We start from the raw sequence: 22309 nt of genomic DNA on the forward strand, positions 1-22309 counted from the left end.
CCGATTCTGTGCCAATAATTGGAAGGGTAACTGTTTCTGAGTGTCAGTGCCGGTAGATGGTGTTCTGCACAAAGCTGCCGACACTTCTGACAAATGCTGCATTCTCCCGAGTGGTGCAGGTACCACCCTAGTGCCACAGTTTTTTATTTTTGTCTTTCCTCTGGAAATTTATTCAGGTTCGTGTGGACTAGTCGATGTCTATCACACGACTAACAAATCCCTCAGGAACATTGCAACCCTTACAGAGCCACCTGTGTTCAGTGTCGGTGATGTGATTGTGAAGTGGAAATGAGGAGGAACGAGCTCAGTTAAACAGAGATCAGGCAGACGTCACATACTGACGGTCAGGAACCCTCGAGTATTGCTGAGGGTGGTCGTAAAAGGTTGTGTGAAATTGGCAGAAGAAATCACTTGTGAGTTCCGGAGTGCTACCGGTACTCCAGCTAGCACAATGACTGTACTTAGAGAGTTAAAAAGAATGCGATACGGTGGTCGAGCAGCTCCTCGTAAACCACTCGTTTGTGTGGTAAGGGACGCTCGTGGCGGTGCGCAGTGCAATACCCTGGACAGTGGACGACTGGAAACGAGTGATTCGGAATGACAAATCGTGTTATAGCCCGTGGCCGTGCGATGGAAGGGGTCAGTTTTGCTGAATGCCTGGAGAATGTTAGTTGTTGTAGTGTGCAGTTCCTACAGTGAAGTTCATGAAATGCAGAAGAGTATGAATACATTTTGCAGCATAATGTACTGCATACAGCGGAGGAAAAGCTTGAAGATGACGATTGATTGTATCAGCATAACAATGCATCCTGTGATAGAGCAGCATCTGTGAGGCAACAGACTGGCTATCCACCGTGACATCGATTGCTGTTTTGATTTCGGATTGAATTGATAGCACTAGGTCTCATCTCCTGTGACGATGGTGTTCAGAAGCAATGGACCCTGGTGACACATGGAAATGAAGTCACCAACAGTTTCCATCCGTTTTGCTTTCTGCTTGTGTTTGAGCTCCTACGGCACAAACTGGGAGTGGATCTTCCAGTTATCCAAATTACTGCAGACAGTGGTGTGCACCGTGTCTCTGCTAAAGCCCAGTTCCTCTGTAATCGATCAGAAAGTCCATCGCCGATCTCGTGCTAGGATTTGTTGCACTTTCTCAATCTTTGCTAGGTTCTGCTTGTCGATGGCCGATCTGAACGTGGCTCACCCTCAGACCCGTGACATGCACCTATCACACTATTGATTTGGACCAGAAACTTGCTCTTGTAAATTGGATTTTATTTCAGAGTTGCATGGAAGGGTTACTGTAGTGTTCTCGACAGTTGACTTAATAGTCCATTTTTCGTTAAGTATTTGTACTGAATTAACACCACTTCCTAAAGCTACCTAATTGTGAATGTTATGGAGCTCTCCACTATGACTGGCAGGAAATCACAACATGAGAAAATTGATCTGTGACATTTTGTGCCTTAAATATATTATAGGTTATTTTCCATTTGTACTTTTCTTGCTGCTTCATTTGTCTAACTGGTGTGGAAGACCTCTCAGAGGAGCAAATTTTTTTTTCCATTGTAGTACAAGTGTTCAGTGGCTTATCAGGATCAAAACACTTGCTGTTCATTTATATGATAAATTATAAACAATGTCTTTCCTTCTTCAGTTCACTCATATTATAGGTATTTTGATGTCATCTGTTGGCACATATAACTTACATTTTCTTTGTGTGTGCGAGAGATGCATTCTGAAAATTTGGCCTCCTGTTATTGTCACACAGTGCATATGATGCTAATTACTCAAGGTAACTAGTAGCCAACAACTCTGCATTGTATCTTGACGAAAGCTCATAAGACATTTACAGTTAGCAACAATTGTGCTGCTTAAGAAACTTTCCTGTTATATTCTAGAAATTTATTCGGCTTATCAGTCCACACCTGTAATTGGACACCACACACAAATACACAAACACTTAAAGAATTGTGGAAAATTGCTTAATTGATGCTTCTTGTCAAATGAAAAATGTGCTGCTCCAGGATTAAGTAATGGCTGATGGCTTCATTTGTTGTGTTTCTGGTACTGCCACATGCTACTAAATAGTAGTTCCTTATGCATTGCTAGTAGGTACTGTCTATCATATAAACTGCTTCGTCTTATTTTTTATGTTCTTTTGTTTGAACCTAGCCCAATATATAACGTGGAATGTGTCAAAATAATGCTTTTGTGAGTTAGAACTTTACTCTTTTGGCCTCTTCAATTTACAGTACACTAGATAGATTCCTAACCATTCTCCAGTGGTCATTTGCCTGTAACAGATCACAAGCTTAAAAGAAAAATTATACATGTGTATGTGAGAGAGTGAATGTTTCATGTTACAGTATAGATTACAGGTAGTAAACCTTCCCCCCAACACTCCTCCATGATTGAGGTGTAAGGCTTTGTACCATTTTTACTTCAACATTTGTGATTATTCTAGCCACCTAATGCGGGAAAATTTTATTTTATAGTAAACTTTATTATTTGATGGAAACATTAAGACAGATTGAGGTGGTTATTCTATATGCCTTACTCCGGTAGCTTAGTCTTGGCACTTTTCTCAAGTTTTGAATGAAATAAAAATTTCCACTTTGTCTATTCCCATTATATAAGACATGGGAATAGACAAAGTGGGAATTACATCACTAAGTAAAAAATTTTGTTGGACTACAAACTGGTTACATGCCAACCTGTTATAGTTCACAAAATTTTGTTGTTGTATATTTCACTGATCCCCATTTCATAAATTACTAACACTTGATGTTTATTACTCAGTGCCTGTGTGACTTCTTTATTGCGGCTGTGTAAGTGATTGTGGTGGGTGCAGTATTTTCTCTTAATGTTTGTACAACTAATTCAGTACTGTTGTCTGGAAAAATTTAGACTGAAGCTCTTACCCTAAAAAAAGTGGTAGAACAGATTGTCTCTGTTAGTCACAAATCCAATTCTGCACCTGGATTTGAATGTTGTTTTGTATGTTTTTTTTTTAAATTTCATTTTTTAAATCTTAGTTATTAAATATTTGTAATGCTCCAAGAGATTGAGGGTGTGTTTTTAGCCACATAGTATTACAAGTAATGAAAGAAGTACAGGTAAAACTCTCAGTGTATAGTTGAGATGTTGAGTGAACAACAGGCACATGAACGAGATTTAAATCATTGCTTCCTTCCTCGTAGTGTTTCTGTCAGTCAGTTATTAGTGTACAATAAATTATTTAGTATGGAAGTGAAGATGTATGTAAGAGTATTAGGTGATTAACATATATCATTAGGAAAATTTGTTTGAAAAAACTAAGACATTTTTAATCATGAGCCTCCTGACGAGTTTTGCATCAACCTTTCCATTTCAGAGTAGAACTTGCACTCAGTCCATGGTTATTTGTTGGATATATTCCAACCTTTGTCTTCCCCTAAGTTTTACTCTCTACAGCTCTCTCTAGCATCTTGGAAGTTCTCCCCTGATGTCATAACAAATGACTTATTGCTTTCCTTGCTGATTCTGTGGAGAACTTCCTAATCCCTTATCCTATTTGTCCATCTAATTTTCAGCTTCCTTCTATAGGAAATCTCATATGCTTCAATTCTCTTCTTTCCCAGTTATTCACACTGTCCACAATTCACTATTGTACAATGCTGCACTCCAAACATACATTCTAAGAAATATCTCCCTCCTATTAAGGCCTTTGTTTGATGCCAGTAGACTTCTCTGTCCAGGAATACCTTTGCTAGTCTGCTTTCTATGTCCTCCATACTTCATTCATTATGTCCACCTTGTCCCCAGTTTTGATCTAAAGTTGATCTCTAATATTATTTCTACTACTCCGTACTACTGGCGAGTACTTTATTTTGGGATGCAAAATCCTGAGTACTGCCAATAGACTCATTCGTAAAATGAAACGAATGAATTTTGCCTCCCTAAATTAATTACTGGCCAGCCGTACTATCTCCTTGAGTTTATAAAAGTTTTTTTCAATGAAGTTTTCCTCTTGGCACAGTTATTGGCAGTATAATTAAATGAGAGTTAGTGAATTGTAAAGAGTTAGTTCCAATTGTCAACATTACAGCCCTCTTTGAAGAGAAGCGCTGCGGGTTACGACCATTACTCAAGAGGTGTCTGTTGCACACCCCTTTTTCCGTGTCAGAAACCTGCGTGTTTAAGTTATTTGCTGGTGAAAGTATCACCTTCTGAAATCGTCCAGTAGTTTGTGGTAATTATACAGGTATAGGTGTCCAGACAGAGTTGCAGTTATCATCACTGTACATCTCCCAAAGTCAATACAGGCCCACCTTCTCCAACTCAGAAGTTGACCCGATTGCCACCGCACGTGTTGCAGAAGTCGCTGATCGACATGTACTCGGAGGTTCTGGACGAGCTGAGCGGCTACGACTCGAGCTACAACACGCAGGACCACCTGCCGCGCGTCGTCGTCGTGGGCGACCAGAGCTCGGGCAAGACGTCCGTGCTCGAGATGATTGCACAGGCCCGCATCTTCCCCAGGTGAGCTGCTGCCTACAATAACGCAGTTGCTGTTGCAACTAGCAGCACATGAGGTAGCGTTTGCTCTCACATTCAGAGTGTGCACTCTGTTGCATTTGTGTGTTAATCATCGATAAAATGTGCTTAGCTCAGAGTATGTTATTTTTCTGTTACAAGTCTAGACTGAAGTGCTGTGTTCAAACCATAAAACTACTCTCTTATGTTTCATCTGAGTTTGAGGGGAGACATCTTTTGAGAGTATAGTATTTTACGTCCCCAGGTTTTGTGTAATGAAATCCACCCAGAGTTCTGTTATATTTATATGAGATCTTGTAACACTTCTGTCCACTACTGTTATACTCTAACCTCAAAGCTGGCAGCAGTTTGTGTAATGAAATTATTTTTATTCCAGCAATTATAGTATAAAGAAGCAGAGCAGTGTTACCCTCTGAGAGGAATTTTGTTATGATGACTGTGTTGTACCTAACGGAGGTGGCTTATCGGAAGTGAAAGTCAAAATTACGTAAATATTGAAACAGTAACAAAGTATCTACACTGTTCAAAGAATAAAGAAAACGGTCTCCAGCCTAATTAGACAAGAGAATGAATAGACATTCTTGTTCAAGAAACTAGGTATGAGTAACTTTAACGGGCAAACAACATATACTTTGCCACACGCGAGTGCAATGAACTCTGGCACCTGAATACAGTATGTTCACATTAAGGTTGGAGCTACCAGATCAGAACAAACTATTTACATAAATATAACAGATAACAAAACACACTATTACCTTGAGGACTTAGTCAAACTGAATGGTCTCGATAACATTACTATTAACATTCACTGTAGAATCATAAAATGTACATAGGTTCAATATTACTTTTCAAACATTTTCTTACCTGACAAAAAATTATAAATGTAATTCACTGCAAAATTATAAACTGGTCGTAGGTTAAGTCTCTCTCAGCTAAATACCTTTTTATTTAGAATGAAAACTAAATGGAATTTACTAAAAGATTACTTCTCATTGTCTTTTGAATAAAGAAATTATTGTTTTCATAGATAGTGGTCTTTCTATTAATCGTTATCTAGCATGAGCACAACAGACAAACTGTTGATCCTGTTACACCATTAATATGCACTTTTAATACACAAGGGGAGTCAAATATTGTACAGAATTTCTTTTGAATAGCAAGAGTAATGGAAATTTGCTATAATTAAGTAACTTTGTACATTTGAACTACTTTCAGTGGAGGGGGGCCCTTAATGTTGACCACTGTAGCAGAGCGTACTAAACACATTTTCAATACACTAAAGAAACAAGCCCTTAACAAGTATGAACATATAACCTTCAACAGTATTAGTTTTCAACTCTTACTGCAGTAGAACACAACTTGATGTGGTTATATGACAATAACTCACCTTTGGTTGATTTTCAACAGACTGCACTGTGATCACTTACTAAACAAAACTTTGTAAGCCTCAGTTTTGAGAACTTTCACTTCAAAAGTTGGCAACAAAATTTTAAAAACCAGTCTTAATAAAAAAAATTATTTTCAGCAAGCATTATCCACTATATTACTCAGTCCTGCTAAAACACTAAGCTGTAATGTTATTTCAGTAAGGACACTTGGTAATCACTTTAGCGTGGGAAGGACCCTAAGTGGTTGTGTGACTAGGGACAAAAAAAAAAAAAAAAAATCGAGGTAGGTATAAGAGTTCGAGTATAAGTTACCTTATATTTGTGCACACTAAAACATCCAATGAGCTGATCCTTCACCATACATTTCTACTATTCCGTCATTCCTTTTCAGTGATTGTGCAATGTGGTGGCAATTGCATATTGGTAGGTGGATTTGCAGGTAGAATTGCCGGATCAATTCCAGAATAGTTCCAGCTCTTTATCCATCCATCCAAGGCATTGGAAAGCGGCACGGAAAGCCTCTCTCGGCACCAGCACAATATACAACTTTTACACGAGCAATTGACAGTTTGGTAGCTTGTCCCTGACTGACTCTTTGTTCCACCTTTCCTACCTAGGCAAACCACAATTTGTGCGCGCTACACAGTTCCATTCCCGAGGGGAACCATAACACCTTTAACATACAAAATACCTAAGAACCCTAAGTGAAGGTCAGCAGTTTACATAACAGCAACCAAACATATTACATAAAACAGAATGTTTGCATCTGTTGGTAGTTCTACACAAAATTATGTAAATAATGTTATTTAATTTTAAAGATATCCAAATAGATTATATGAGGAAGACAAAAGATCATTACAGAGAGTATACTTCATTGCAGTATTGAATTAATCGTACACTAATTACAGAAGTTCAATAATGGGGTGTTGAACAAAATAGAAAGCTAAATGAATCAACAAAAGATATGTAATGTCTAAGCTATGGTGTTAACAATCTGAAGCTGAAAAGCCAGCACAACACACACACACACACACACACACACACTCACACACACACACACACACACACACATTCTCTCTCTCTCTCTCTCTCTCTCTCTCTCTCTCTCTCTCTCTCTCACACACACACACACACACACACACACACACACACTCTCTCTCTCTCTCTCTCTCTCTCTCTCTCTCTCTCTCTCTCTCTCTCTAAGAAAACAAAAAAAAAAATGCACCACTAAGGACTTATTGAAATTGGACGGAAATCGGTAGATGTGACATACATGTACAGACGAACAGAATAATGGGAGGCTTCATTCAAGAGAAAGAGCTTCACAAAGTGAGTCAGTCACACGTCGGTCCACCTCTGGCCCTTATGCAAGCAGTTATTCAATTTGCCATTGATTGATAGAGTTGTCAAAAGTCCTCCCGGGGGGGTAGAATGCCGAATCGAGTCCAACGGGTACGTTAGATCGCCAAAATCCCGAGCCGGTTGGAGGACTCTGCCCGCAATACTTCAAATGTTCTCAATCGAGGAGAGATCCGGCGACCTTGCCGGCAAAGGTAGGGTGTGAGAAGCTCAGAGACGAGTAGTAGAAGCTCTCACTGGGTGCGAGTAGGTGTCACCTTGCTGACGTGTAAGCCCAGAATGGCTATCCCTAAAGGAAAACTAAACGGGTTGTGGAATATTGTTGACATACCACTGTGCTGTAAGGGATGAGAACCAAAGGTGTCCTGGTGTGAATTGAAATGGCACCCCAGATCCGGTTGTCGGGCCGTACGGCAGAAGACAATCGGGTTGGCATCCCACTGCTGTCTGGGTGTCTCCAGACAAGCCTTCGGTCTGGAATCGTATTGACTGGAGTAGAATTGCATTCAGTGATGAGTCCCACTTTGAAATGAGCCCCTGTGACCAGTGAAGATGTGTCTGGAGATGCCCCGGCCAGTGGAGAGATACTAACATGACTGTCGCCTGTCTTACGGCCCGAAGGCCGGGAATGGTGGTCTAGGGTGCCATTTCATTTTGTACCGGGACACCTTCGGTAGACATCCGCAGCACCCTCGGAGCACATCAGTACGTCGACTATATTCTGCGCCCCTTTTAATTGCCCCGCATGGCCGGCCGTCCTGGGCTTATGTTTCGGCAAGATAGTGCCCACCCACACACGGCAAGAGTTTCTACTGCTCGTCTCCGTGCTTGCCAAACCCTACCTCGGCCGGCCGTAATGTCGCACCTCTCCCCAGTTACATTTTTTTAGCATTGTGGGCACAGTCCTCCAACCGACTCAGAATTTTGGTGCTCTAACGCACCGATTGGGACGGAGTTTGCTACGATATCCGTCAGGAGGATATACAATAACTCTTTCATCGATGTCAAGCTGAATGACTGTTGGATAAGGGCCAGAGGTGGACCAGCATGTGACTGACTTGCTCAATTTGTGAAGCTATTTCTCTTGAATAAATCATCCATTTTTTTCTGAAATTGTTATAATTTATTTGTCTGTACATGAACATCAGATCTGCAAATTTCCATCCCATTTGGATTCCTTTGTGGTGTGTTGTTGTCTTCTTTTTTTTCTTTGTGTGTGTGTGTGTGTGTGTGTGTGTGTGTGTGTGTGTGAGGGGCAATCAAAACAGGACCAACATGCTGTTATTCTTTTATTGGCTACCAAAGGACAAACATTTTTAGATGTTCAACGGAGAATGAAGACTGTGTATGGGGCAGCATGTCTGTTGAAAACAACCGTTGTCGATTGGTGCGTTGAGAGGTGCAGCTGCTTCATGATAACATACATCCTCATACCACAGTGGCATAACACAGGAGTACGAGATAGAGTACCTACCCTGTAGTCCTGATCTCTCCCTATGCGATTACCTCATCTTTGGTCCCTTGTAAAAAGGCCTCGAAGGTTCGACGATTCGTGTCATACAAGGATATGCAGCGGGCAGTTACAGAGCCCTAACACAGCAGGACATTTTCTTTTTTTTACTGTACTGCTATCTCCAACCTGGTGCATCTGTAGGATGGATACACAGCAATTTTGCCTTAGTGATTCAAATGGACACACACACACACACACACACACACACACACACACACACACACACACACACACAGAGAGAGAGAGAGAGAGAGAGAGAGAGAGAGAGAGAGAGAGAGAGAGAGAGAGAGAGAGGGGGGGGGGGGGGGGGGGGGGGGGTATTTCAAAACCTTTGGATCAAACATCCTAACATCTAGGGGTGATATACCACATCATGGCAAACAACTTTTGTCAGAGGTTCACAGGCACTTCCTGGTGATGTTAGGCATGTTTTTTTAATTGGTTATGCCCCTGAGAGATGGCAGGATGTGAGCACAGTGCTCTATATGTGTGTGTGCCCTTGTGTGTTGCCTGTAATCCAGTCATATTCTCTCTCTGAAAGGCAGTAGACCCAGGAAAATTAAAGTTCCTGATTAACTTCTAAAATATGTTTCTCTGCTTAGAGATGTTCATTCTTGAACTTACTGGGCTAGCTAGTTTGCAGCACATCTGGTTAGTAGACCCTGCTAGTCCAGTGACATTTTTTGTCCCAAGATTGGCAAATACAACACATCAGTCATCAATGTGGCCACCACCTATTTTCTACATCAACGTGCAGTAACCGTTCACAGGTGGCAGATGGCAGCACTGCCAGTGGAGAGTAAATAAAGCGTGTCAGAGAGACGTGGAAAACAGTGCAGTTGTTGTCATTTTGCGGGAATGGAGCAATTTACCCGACATCCGAAGGAGCACGATTATCGGCTTTCGGGCCTAAGGTGGGAGCATTTCACAAACAGCTAATTTTGTAAACTGTTCACGTACTGCTGCGATTAAAGTATAGTGTGTGTGGCGAAATGGTTCCAAAACTGGTGCTGAGGCACCTGTCATGCACCACTGCGTTGACGTGTACGGGCAAATAGATGTGTAACTTCTGAGCTGCTCATTGCCCAGATGAACCAAGGGACTAATTATATTGTCTCCTCAGTGACTGGCAAATGTTGCTGCATACGGACCTCTGCAGCAGGTGCCTAGTTCGTGCACTGGTGCTGCCTGCTGCTCACAGGCAACAAAGGCTAGACTTTGGATGTCGATACCACAGCTGCTCGTGCTATATATGGCCTTTCCAGACAAGTGACGTTTTTGCTCCTACTGACAAGTGGCCACCGGCACATATGGCGTGAAACATCTGAAAACGACGACCTGCCGTGGTCGTCGTAAGGATCCGGACTGAATGGCATTACTTGGGTGATCTTGTCATTCTGGAAGACTGGGGAAAATGTCCAGCCGTACATGCCGTTTGTGTTTCCTCAGCACGATGGCGTGTACCGGCAGGACGATGCAACTTGTCACTCAGCTCGCAGTGTGTGCACGTGATTTGAAGAGCACGTAATGAGTTTACTGCACTATCCTGGCCACCAAACTGACGAGGTTAAAACACAATCGACAATATGTTGGACTACGGGCCGTTCACACAGTAATCTTCATCTGAGAAACCTTGTGCATCTGACTGTGACACTGGATTCGACAAGGCTCCACATCCCTGTCGGTACCTTCTGGAACTTCATTGACCCGTGCTTTGCAATTGCTAAACGTGCTTTGGAATTGGATATAAGGCCTAATCTCCCTCCTCCCTTTATCCATCTCGTCCTTCCCCTTCTCTGTGTCCATCTCTTCCTCCATATCTCCCTCTGCCTCCATCTCTCCCCTCTCTCGCCCCCTCCCCCATCTCCCTATGGTCATATCCTGCCCCCTTCTGTCTATTTCCTCTTCCCCCACCCTCCTCCCTCCCTACTGCCTGCACTTGAAATGAGTAGGTAAACAGTTTAGGACACAACAACAAACTGCCTCCGATGACTGTGACATCACAACGATTTACGTTAGGTTCGTTTGAGTAGTTGCCAGTGGACTCATTTACATGCGCAATTTAGTGTGAGCATTTTCCTGCTCCCACTTATGGCTACTTGAAGTACGGCTGTTAGATGTATCAGCAGTAGCAACAAGCAGCTGGACATGAGCTAGAAAAATTCTTCTATCGAGCCCAAGCTGCCAGATTCGCGCATATGCAGAGCAGTCTAACTTACAGTGGAGAGGGCAGTAGCCTCCACATGACCCGTGTTTAGGTTTAGTGATTTTGTTCTTTCTTCCTCATTTACAATTCTCACGTCAAATGAAAACAAAACAGATTTCTGTGGCCATTCAATATGCATTCACATACTTATGGAAGGATAAAATATGTTATTAGTTTTAGTTTCCTGATTTTATTTTATTTTCAGGTTTCTGGCAGTCAAGCATTAATTGCATTGCAGAACACTGAAGTTATTTTTGTTTATTCGCTAAAGAAATTGGACTTTTATGAATCTTTTCTGCAGAGGCAGTCAATTTATTTGAAACGAAGTGTTTCATTCCACATTATTGGCTAGTGTCAACTGTTTGCTGAATTACAAGTGCCTGTTTTTATCTCCTGGCACATATGGCGTTATGCCATAATAAAGAACCAAACATGAGACAATACTATACTGGTACTCCAAGAAAATCTGCAGCCCGAAAACAATGCTAAAATGCTTAATATCAGGTTGGGGCCTACATATTTGCAAATCTGGACATATGGATGTGCACTTTACGCTGAATTATGCATGTTAGTCTGATTTACGAAATTCCAGTGGTCTTGGAGTACCTCTGATGATCTGTTTTGTTTACGTCGTAATGTAAGATCTCTTACGTCTATATACGTATGAACATGTCGACTCTCTACATCATTGTAACTGCAAACGTGCAGCAACCCCGTTTTCTGGTGCTCTCTGACAACTGCTGAAACGAATTCTAATAGGTCATGGGAAAATATTGTGAATAGTTGTTGAAAAGCGTTGCTTTCAATGTAAATTTCATTTTATGCCAGATGAGTTTTGTTACGTGCGTGAATGTGCTTTCAATTTATAAATCACAGAGCGTTTGATTCTCATTTACAGCTTAATACTCTGAGGGCCAACCACTTAGAAGAATTTCGAGCCCAGACATTTATTTGTTATTTAAAGTTTTACTGTCACATTTGTGTGATGTATATTAAAGTGTAACACATGCAAAAAAGACCAATATTATATATGAAAGCTGAGTACTTCTTGCAGCTACACTTTGTATATTCATTTAAACCATTAACTTTTGCTATTTACGTGTTCACCCTACTGAACAGTGATGTCAGTTGCTATTGGCTGACTACATCACATCTCCTATGCTCCGAATATCTGCTATTATCAGATGTTAAAATCACGTGACGTCAGTTGTGACCGGTTTACTAAAGTGCATTGCAACCTCGATTTCATTGCTTTGGAGACTAATGCGCTGTGTTTGGTGGCATTCAAATATATACTTTGGTAATATGAAAATATGCAGCGTACGTTTTTTTAAAGGTGGGTGGTTGTTCGTTTTATGAAGTGCCGGGAAATTTCTACACCAGTGTATAAAACCTTAACCATTCAAAGAGTTAAGTTTTATGGTTCTGAGAGAAAGTATACTTAACACAGTAAAAGCGTGTTTTCACCTGGGGAAAAAGTGTGTTTGGACGGATATCTGGGAAATTTTTTTCCTTGTCCACGTATTCATCCTGTATTAACAGCGACAGTAAAACACATAAAATAACAAGTAATGCAGCAGCGACAGCACCGTCCTGGCCTGCACTGACTGTCACGGCCTTGCTGCAGTGCTGCTCGGCTGCTGCTGGATTACTGGTTCCTCCATGTGTCTTATTGCCACTGTGAACACGTAACAGCTAAACCAAATATTGCTCTGGACTAATTTGGGAGCACTCTGTCAAACAGACACGTGAAATCCCATTTTAAAAGTTACTTTGTTTGTAACAAGAAAAAAATCAACTCTTTCTGTTGACACTGGGCAGTGCGCGAAAGGTTTGATGGACAATATGTGAACGGAATGGGAAGAAACCCTAGTAACTTTTACAATGGGACGTACCCTCTTGCACTTCATGATGGTTGCAGAGTATAGGTGTAGAATTAGAAATATTTGTTTGGGTGGACTACACATAGGCATTTCAAAGCTGAAATTGCTAATATCTGCCGAAACATTGGAGGAAGTGTGCGTGACAACTCTTAGTAGGGGCACCCATTTACTAATCGATAAATCTCGAACTGTAAATTCGAATGAGGAAGAGATTAATTTATGCACAACTAGGCTGAAAGAAAGAATCGGTTGATTGGACATATTCTGAGACATTAATGCATCACTAATTTGATAAAGTAGGGAAAGATAGGGAGTAAAAATTGTAGGAGGAGACCAACAAATGTGTGCAGTAACCCAGTCTAAATGAATGTACGTTTCAGAAGGACGATTAAGGTTTACGGTCCCGTCGACATCGAGGTCGTTGGAGACCGAGCAGAAACTTGGAACAATAACAGTATGGTGAAGGAAATCGGTTGTACCCTTTCAAAAGAACCATCCCAGAATTTACCTGGAGAGATTTGGGGAAGTGACAGAAAACTGAATTGGGATGGTCGGACACCGTGGTTGCCTGGAGATGAAGCAGCTTGCAAATGATAGACTAGTATGGAGAAATTTTTAAATCTTGAGACTGATTATTTTGCTGGTGTGATTTGTTATCTTTGTCACTACCATTTCAAATCCCTGATGGCTGTTTCACTGCTAGGTGCAATATGCAAGCTGTACACATGCCTTTGCTTTCATAAACTGCATGGCACGTTTGCCCCTTGCTATCCAAAAATGGCGGAAACTTTACAAGGTCCTGTCTGTTATAAAACAGATCTTTGCTATCCAAAAATGGTGGAAACTTTACAAGATCCTCTCAGTTTCACCAGATTTTGCATTCCTCATCTGTAGATTGTCTTACAATGTCACATGATGTGGAATATTTCATTCCTATTGGCCGGCGAAGTCTGTTATAAAACTGTAGGGCTGACTTTATGAATTGAAATAACAGAAGCCAACATGCATAAGCTTCACTCAAAATTCCTCTCTTTGCAAAGTGCACTTCCATATATTATTTTACTTAAATCCTACTTTCTTTCTGTTAAAAATATTATGCTTTGTAAATTTCTGTTGTCTTTCGATACAAGTGAACGTGCTGATGTATTGTCTTGGCTAGAACATTAGTTCCCTGAAATTTTATTCTACAGCCTTCTTACTGTAACCAGCGTTCCACTATGGCCTAGTTTATCCAAAGAGACAGTTCCTCTTATATTGGGCTACACAGGTGTTAATACATTTTTTGTGGTTCCAATATACAGGGTGCTCCAAAATAATGTACATGCTCTGTGAAAGTGAGTCTCTCTCTTTAATTAATGCAAATAGAAATAATTTTTTGTGTGTAATGATTCCAAAGACTGTGGAGAGCTTATCATCAGGTTCCGTTTGTTGCATGATTGCAAATGAATGTGATACTATAGCTTTAAGAACCAAAGCTGTTTCTAAACTGATACTGGAAAATGAGGAATGTGAGTGAGGTTTGACAACATTCCAGAGTTGAAGTTGGATTATCTTTCCCTCCACAGTTAACAAACACAGGAATCTGAAAGAAGTTTGAAGTTGATGGAACAGTGCATGATGTGAAGAAATGTATGTAAAGGAAGAAAAAGACGTTCAACAGACAATGAAAGTGGTGTTGATGCAGTAATTCAGTTGTAGACAAAATTCCTGAGAAAGTTTGAGGCAAATGGTCTTCTGAGATTGAAATAAGTGAAACCATTGTTTGCAAAATTATGTGGACTAAGAGAGGAAAATGCATTCTGGCACTTCTCTGTGATCTGAATTCGACTGAGTGGTTCAGCATGCTTGAAGAAGATGAACATTTCCAAGATCTAATTCTTTGATCAGATGAAGGGACTTTGAAGATAACTGATCAAGTAACTGTTGTAATTGCATGTACTGGGGTAGCAAAAATCTGTATGGAACTGAAGAAAGGCATTTGGTAATCTACCAAGAGTATCATCCTGGAGTGGCTTGTCATCTAGAGCTTTCAGTAGGCCGTACTTCTTTGAAGAGACTATCATAGATCACTCTTATCTAGAAATATTGCAATAGCAACTACAGTTCATAAATGGCATTTTTGACAGTGAGCTAATATAACAATGAAAATAATCAATTTTTGACAGTATAATTTAATTGGATAGATAAAAAATCTACTCACAAAGCAGTGGCAGGAGAAAGCACACATAAAAGAAGGTTATACTTATGCAAGCTGTCGGAGCCAGTGGCTCCCTTTTCCAACAGAAGGGTTGAAAGGGAAGGAAGAGGGGTGAAGGAAAGGACTGGAGAGGTCAAGGAAAAGGGGTAGATTTCCAGAAATGTGGGTCAAGGGAGCCGTCCAGTAAGTCTCTACGTACTAGCAGTTCTGGTTGACTTTCCTGAAATTTTGCCCCTTTTCTTAACCCTCTCCAGGCCTTTTCCTTCCTCCGTAAGCTTGGATAAATATAAACTTCTTTTATGCGTGTGTTCCCCTCCTGCCACTTGGTGAGTAGATTTTAGTAGGAAGAGCATTATTTTCAACAGGATGGGTTGCCACCTCACTTTCAGCTTGATACAAAGAAATTTCTTGGGCGTACGTTTCGTTTGAGATGGTTAGGGCTAATATGGTACGTAGTATCCAGCTCGTTATTGGATTCAACCCCCTTAGGCTTTTATCTCTGGGGTGCTCTGAAGAACAGTGCATGCTGCAAAACGTAGAGACTGGATGGTCAAACAGAGAAAATTGAGCAAGCCTGTGATGATATTCCATTAGAAAATACAGCTGATATTTTGCTCCTTTCTAAGTCTTTGTTGACTGTGCATTGCCATGGTACCTGGTTATTCTAACCATGTACCATCTTAAGTTACACCTTAATGTATTCAACACAAAAACTTTTCATTTCAGTGTGATAAGGAAAAATACGTACACCTTTTATAGAGCCATGCAGTTTATCTATTTCTGTGAAGACCTTAAAATTATTTTATCCCCATGCTTCACCAGAATGTTTCCAGTGAAATTACTAATCTTGTTTGTAAATGCTTGGGATGTATCGCAGCTGTTGTTATTTGTTGGTTATGGAAATCTTTCAGATGAACGATAGCTTGTAATTGATGATGATGTTGCCTGTAGAAGACAATCAGATATATTGTGCCCTCCTAAATCCAAGACCAGTGTTTCGTCTCTGAAGATAAGTCCCGCAGATAGTGACGAAATGTTGGCGAATAGTTTTATGCGTTGACTGCTTTCTCCCTGACTAGAAGTTGACATCGGCCGCAAAAGCCTCGGTTGTATCAGAATATGTTATGTAATTGACCCACAAATGGAGCTATACAGTTCAGGTCGGTAACCTTGTGGTGATGTCTCCTGCCATCTTCGTACACAGAATGTCACAAAGTGTGTGATTCGATAAAACTGTGAAATAGAGCTGCTGCTCAATACTTGCTTTCAGGAGGTGAAATATTTGTACTGTCGACAGGCACATACACGGTGTATCGTAATTAATGGCATAAACACGTGCAGTTGAAAGTACACGATGCTAGAAGCAAAAAGTCTCAATAAGCAGTGCTCCAAAATGCATACCTTAAGAGCTATGAACAATTCATCTTCAATACAGTGAAACAAATTTCTTCTGTTACAAACTCGTTCCTTTCCATATTTTGGGAGGAGGTGATCTGGACCAAAACAAGAAAAAAACATTCCAGGAAGTGTGGGGTCTAAAGCACTTACCTTAAAAGCTATGAGCAATAGTTTGTCTTCACTACTATGGAGCACGTGCTCTACTGAGCAAGCACTCTTTGCTCTTGAGGTTTGCACTATAAAACCTATTTTATACTGGACATTTTTTTTTCTTCTTTTGGTCCAAACTACTCTCAAAATATGGAAAGCGAAGAGCTTGCAAAAGAAGGGATTTGTTTCACAGTATCGAAAATGAAGTACTGCCTGTAGCTGTTCAGGTGTGCATTTGAGAGCCCACATTTACCGAGACATCTACTCGAGTGTACTTTCAGCTGTTTGCATTCACACGATCAATTATGATGCACCATGTATAAAGGTACAGGATAGCCAAAATAAAATTGTCCCAAAAAATACAGTGCCTGACAAAAAAAAAGGGGAGCACCCAAAGGGGAGGAGGTAATGAAATGAAACTTTACTGGTTAAGGTGGGTGGCAAATATGAATGATTGATTGTTTACAAAGGTTTTGGCACTGGGATAGGGTTGCTGTCTGAGCTTGTCCCACACATTCTGTTGGGGGACGCTGAGCCCAAACAAAACAACACCTCCTTGTACAAAGACGTGTGTGCATCCACAAAAGATAATGTTACGCCTCTGGTGGAACAGCGGCAGCGTGGTATAATACGAATTGCTTCCTCAAGAGGTATAAACATCACTTTTGACTTTTATTGTCAACAATTCAGACGTCTTGCAGACGCAGTCCGAGAACAACAATCAGGAAGACTGTTTGAAGTGATGGTACTCCAGGCTAACGCCTGCCTGCAATCTTCTAGGCTGACAAAAAACAGTTTACAGCAGTTACGTTGGGAAATTATCCTCACTCACCTTATTCAATTGGTCTTATGCCCGCAGGTTTTCAACTTTTCAGCGCTCTATCAAACAGCTTTCGAGGAACTTCCTTTCTGGATGAAAATGTGCTCTGAGCGTGGCTTGACAAGTTCTTCACCTCAAAACCACTCGATTTCTACAGTCACGGAACTGACAAGTTACAGCAGCATTGGCAGACTGTTCTAAATAGTGAAGGGAAATATACAGGGTGATTCAAAAAGAATACCACAACTTTAAAAATGTGTATTTAATGAAAGAAACATAATATAACTTTCTGTTATACATCATTACAAAGAGTATTTAAAAAAGTTTTTTTTCACTCAAAAACAAGTTCAGAGATGTTCAATATGGCCCCCTCCAGACACTCGAGCAATATCAACCCAATATTCCAACTCGTTCCACACTCTCTGTAGCATATCAGGCGTAACAGTTTGGATAGCTGCTGTTATTTCTCGTTTCAAATCATCAATGGTGGCTGGGAGAGGTGGCCGAAACACCATATCCTTAACATACCCCCATAAGAAAAAATCGCAGGGGGTAAGATCACGGCTTCTTGGAGGCCAGTGATGAAGTGCTCTGTCACGGGCTGCCTGGCGGCCGATCCATCGCCTCGGGTAGTTGACGTTCAGGTAGTTACGGACAGATAAGTGCCAATGTGGTGGCGCTCCATCCTGCTGAAATATGAATTGTTGTGCTTCTTGTTCGAGCTGAGGGAACAGCCAATTCTCTAACATCTCTAGATACTGTAGTACAGTTACAGTAGCACCTTCGAAGAAAAAGGGACCAAAAACTTTATTGGCTCAAATGGCACAGAAAACGTTCACCTTAGGCGAGTCACGTTCATACTGAGTTGTTCCCCGCGGATTCTCGTCGATTCACTTCTGCCGTACTCAATAACACAAAAAGCTTTCTGTTGAGCGGTCGCCATCTTAGCATCAACTGACGCTGACGGCTAGTCAACAGCGCCTCAAGCGAACAAATGTACAACTAAATGAAACTTTATAGCTCCCTTAATTCGCCGACAGATAGTGCTTAGCTCTGCCTTTTGTCGTTGCAGAGTTTTAAATTCCTAAAGTTGTGGTATTCTTTTTGAATCATCCTGTATTATTGATGACTAAAGTGTCTGTTACGTATATCCGTTGTGTTTATGAAAAATGCTACGAAGTTATGCGCCACCCCAATAGTTTTTTCAGGTGAATTTTCCTTATGATACAATGAACTGTTCAGTTTCTGTTTCGTAGGTGAAATTTCGATGTATGTTGCAGAGGAGCGGGTGAGATGATGACCCGGGCACCCGTGAAGGTGACTCTGAGTGAGGGTCCGTACCACGTCGCCCAGTTCCGTGACAGTGCCCGCGAGTTCGACCTCACCAAGGAGTCCGACTTGGCCGAGCTACGGAGGGAGGTAATCCTGCTTCAGAGCCTTCGTTTTCTGTCTACACATTACTGTTATCGTCAAGCAGTTATGGCCTACTGACTTAACTTATCTTTAAAACAATCTCACCAACAAATAAATTTTGAAAAAATTTAGATCCTTTTCTGTGTCATTTAAAAATCTTATTCTCAGCTGTCCTGATGGTCTTCGTCCTTTGAGGGATTCTTCTAGCAGTATTGATGTATCTATCTTTGTGACCTCTCATTACATGGTTAATCCACTTATGGTTGATTCACACATGATGGAACAGAATGTCAAAACATTCCTCGGCACATTTGAAATCACTGCATTCACAGTGGCCATCAACAGAATGGGGCGGAATGGAACAGAACAGTATCGCCGTCAAGGTTTCTCGGGCAGAAAGTTTTGATGTTGATGTTGGGGAGGTGGTATCATTGCCTGCTAACATTGGAAGTTAACCTATTTTCGCCATGTTCAGTCATGTTACAGTAGTGCATTTAATGCTTTTGAATGTTCTTAGTCTTTATCGTATTATTTTCATTTGTTTTTGCAACACATTGCAAATTTTCCGTGACAGCTTGGATATTTTCTTCCATTGAGTTTTCCAACATAAGAGGTCAGATATCTAAAAGCAAAAATTGGTTTTGGTTTTGCAATAATGAGACAGAGAAAAAGTCTACACTGTGTGCAAATTAGAACATAAAATTAAGTAAGTATTTAACAGTTAAAAGTCAGGTTGGTTGAAGGAGAAAAATGGATGTGTTTTTAAATTAATTGGAACTTAGTAGAAAAGAAAAAAAAAGATGGCTAAGCTGAACAGGCTTCATGTATTGACTTGTTCGATAGATATAGTTTCCTGGTGGGGAGGAGCAGAGGGAGGGGTAAGTAAGTGCTTTGAAATGTTTGGACAACACTCCCATTGTTTTCTTTCTTAGCAGTTTACCGCACAAGTTATCAAGAGCATCCATTATGAAGTTTGCTTTGGCTATTAATAAATGTTGACATTGTTATTTCCTACTATTTTCTGACTTTTTGTATCGTGGACAGTGTATTACAGCCGGCCAGTGTGGCCGAGTGGTTCTAGGCGCTTCAGTCTGGAACCGCGCGACCGCTATGGTCACAGGTTCGAATCCTGCCTTGGGCATGGATGTGTGTAATGTCCTTAGGTTAGTTAGATTTAAGTAGTTCTAAGTTCTAGGGGACTGATGGCCTCAGATGTTAAGTCCCATAGTGCTCATAGTCATTTGAACCATTTTGAACAGTGTATTACAACCTCACTTTGACTATTCATCACTAGGCTAAATGAACTGACATTGTGTTGACTTTCCTCTAGTGTGAACACTCCAACGTTTGATAGTGACGTCACCTGCCATTCTGATCCAAAATAAAGTACCACTTTTTCAAAACCACTCCATTGTCTCCCATCACGACGCATGAGCTTGAAATTTGGTTCAGAAATGCCTACAATCTTCCTGAGTAATGGTGCAGAAGCTCAGTGTCCTGAGACATCACACCCGAGCTCACCGACACTTCAAATGGCAAGGTGCCGACCGATGTGAAAAAAAGGCCAGAGATCAGAAGCTGATGTGGGGTGTAATGTACAGGGTAGTCAGAAACAGTCTCAAAAACTTGTAAGCGTGTTGCAGGGTAGGTTGTGCTGCAAAATAATTGAAAAGAAAAAAAATTTATTCGCTGTGCCATTTCCGAGTTGTACTGTATATCATGGTAGTTAGCCAATCAGGTCTTTGTACACACAGGCATCTGTTGGTCCATGAGTTACCACATGTTCAAATGCTCATTACTAGTTAAAATGTGCCTTTTTCAGAAGTCAAAAATGTAAGCTCTGTGAACAAAAGCTACATCCATTTGGGTTGAGGAAACCAAGTGTACACACCCATTTGGTGACACTGACTCTGGTAGGCTGCTTGAATTTGTGCACGGTGATTTGATAGGTTACATTCAATGTTAAATTACTCAGAAATGGCATACTGTATTGAATTTATTTCTTAACAGTTATTTGTCAGCACAACCTACCATGCAACGCCCTTACAAGCTGCAATTTCCATGAAAATGCTATGAAATGAAGTGTCCATTTGGATGCACTTTAATAACTTTCAGATATCTTGTCCGCACTTTGTGTTATTTCCAAAATAATCTTAAGCATTTTGACATTCCATCATTTTCAGAGCCTATAAAATGCAACACCAAATTGGTCTCAAAAGATGTCAAAATGCACACACCGAAAAAAGTTTTGCATTACCTCAGTTCTGACAGTTCCGGAACCTGTACAGAAAATTGAAATAGAGATCAACATAAACATCATTTCTGCCCTTTTTTATTGCTCATGAAAACAACACATTGCATGTTGTACCAACATACAGCGAGACCTTCAGAGGTGGTGGTGGTGGTCGAGATTGCTGCGCACACCGGTACCTCTAATACCCAGTAGCATGTCCTCTTGCATTGATGCATGCCTGTATTCGTTGTGGTGTACTATCCACAAGTTCATCAAGTCACTGTTGGTTCAGATTGTCCCACTCCTCAACAGCGATTCGGCGTAGCTTCCTCAAAGTGGTTTGTGGGTCACGTTGTCCATAAAAGCCCTTTTCAATCTATCCCAAGCATGTTCAATAGGGTTCATGTCTGGAGAGCATGCTGGCCACTCTAGTCGAGTGATGTTGTTGTCCTGAAGGGGGGAATCATTCACAAGATGGGCACGATGGGGGTGCGGATTGTCGTATATGAAGACGAATGCCTCGCCGATATGGTTGCACTATCAGTCATTACGTTTCGTACAGCCTTTATGGCGCTTTCCATGACCACCAGCGGCATATGTTGGCTCCACGTAATGCCACCCCAAAATATCAGGGAACTCACCTTGCTGCACTCGCTGGTCAGTGTGTTTAAGGCATTCAACCTGAGCATCCAAACACGTCTCTGACAATTGTCTGGTTGAAGGCATATGCAACTCTCGTCGGTGAAGAGAACGTGATGCCAATACTGAGCGATCCATTCGGCATGTTGTTGGGCCCATCTGTACTGTGCTGCACGGTGTCATGGTTGCAAAGGTGGACCTCGCCATGGATGTCGGGACTGAAGTTGCACATCATGCAGCGTATTGCGCACAGTTTGAGTCGTAATACGACGTCCTGTGGCTGCACGAAAAGCATTATTCAACGTGCTGGCATCGCTGTCATGGTTCCTCTGAGCCATAATCCGTAGGTAGCGGTCATCCACTGCAGTAGTAGCCCTTGGGCAGCCTGAGGGCGGCATGTCATCAACAGTTCTTGTCTCCATCAATCACCTCCATGTCCGAACAACATTGCTTTGGTTCACTCTGAGATGCCTGGACACTTCCCTTGTTGAGAGCCCTTCCTGGCACAAAATAACAATGCGGATGTGATTGAACCGTGGTACTGACTGTCTAGGCACGGTTGAACTAC

At 41.3% G+C, this 22309-nt stretch overlaps 1 protein-coding gene across 3 annotated transcripts in view; it reads left to right on the forward strand.

Annotated features, from left to right (window-relative positions):
* The window catches only part of LOC126108596 (dynamin-like 120 kDa protein, mitochondrial), a 203482-nt gene that overhangs the window by 93311 nt on the left and 87862 nt on the right, over positions 1-22309 (forward strand). For all 3 annotated transcript variants that reach the window (XM_049913895.1, XM_049913896.1, XM_049913897.1), the window contains 2 exons: positions 4364-4527; positions 18737-18875. In XM_049913895.1, coding sequence (XP_049769852.1) covers positions 4364-4527; positions 18737-18875 — 303 coding nt within the window. The remainder of the gene's footprint in view (positions 1-4363; positions 4528-18736; positions 18876-22309) is intronic.

The sequence above is a fragment of the Schistocerca cancellata genome, chromosome 11, assembly GCF_023864275.1.
Source record: "Schistocerca cancellata isolate TAMUIC-IGC-003103 chromosome 11, iqSchCanc2.1, whole genome shotgun sequence".
Taxonomy (NCBI): Eukaryota; Metazoa; Arthropoda; class Insecta; order Orthoptera; family Acrididae; genus Schistocerca; species Schistocerca cancellata.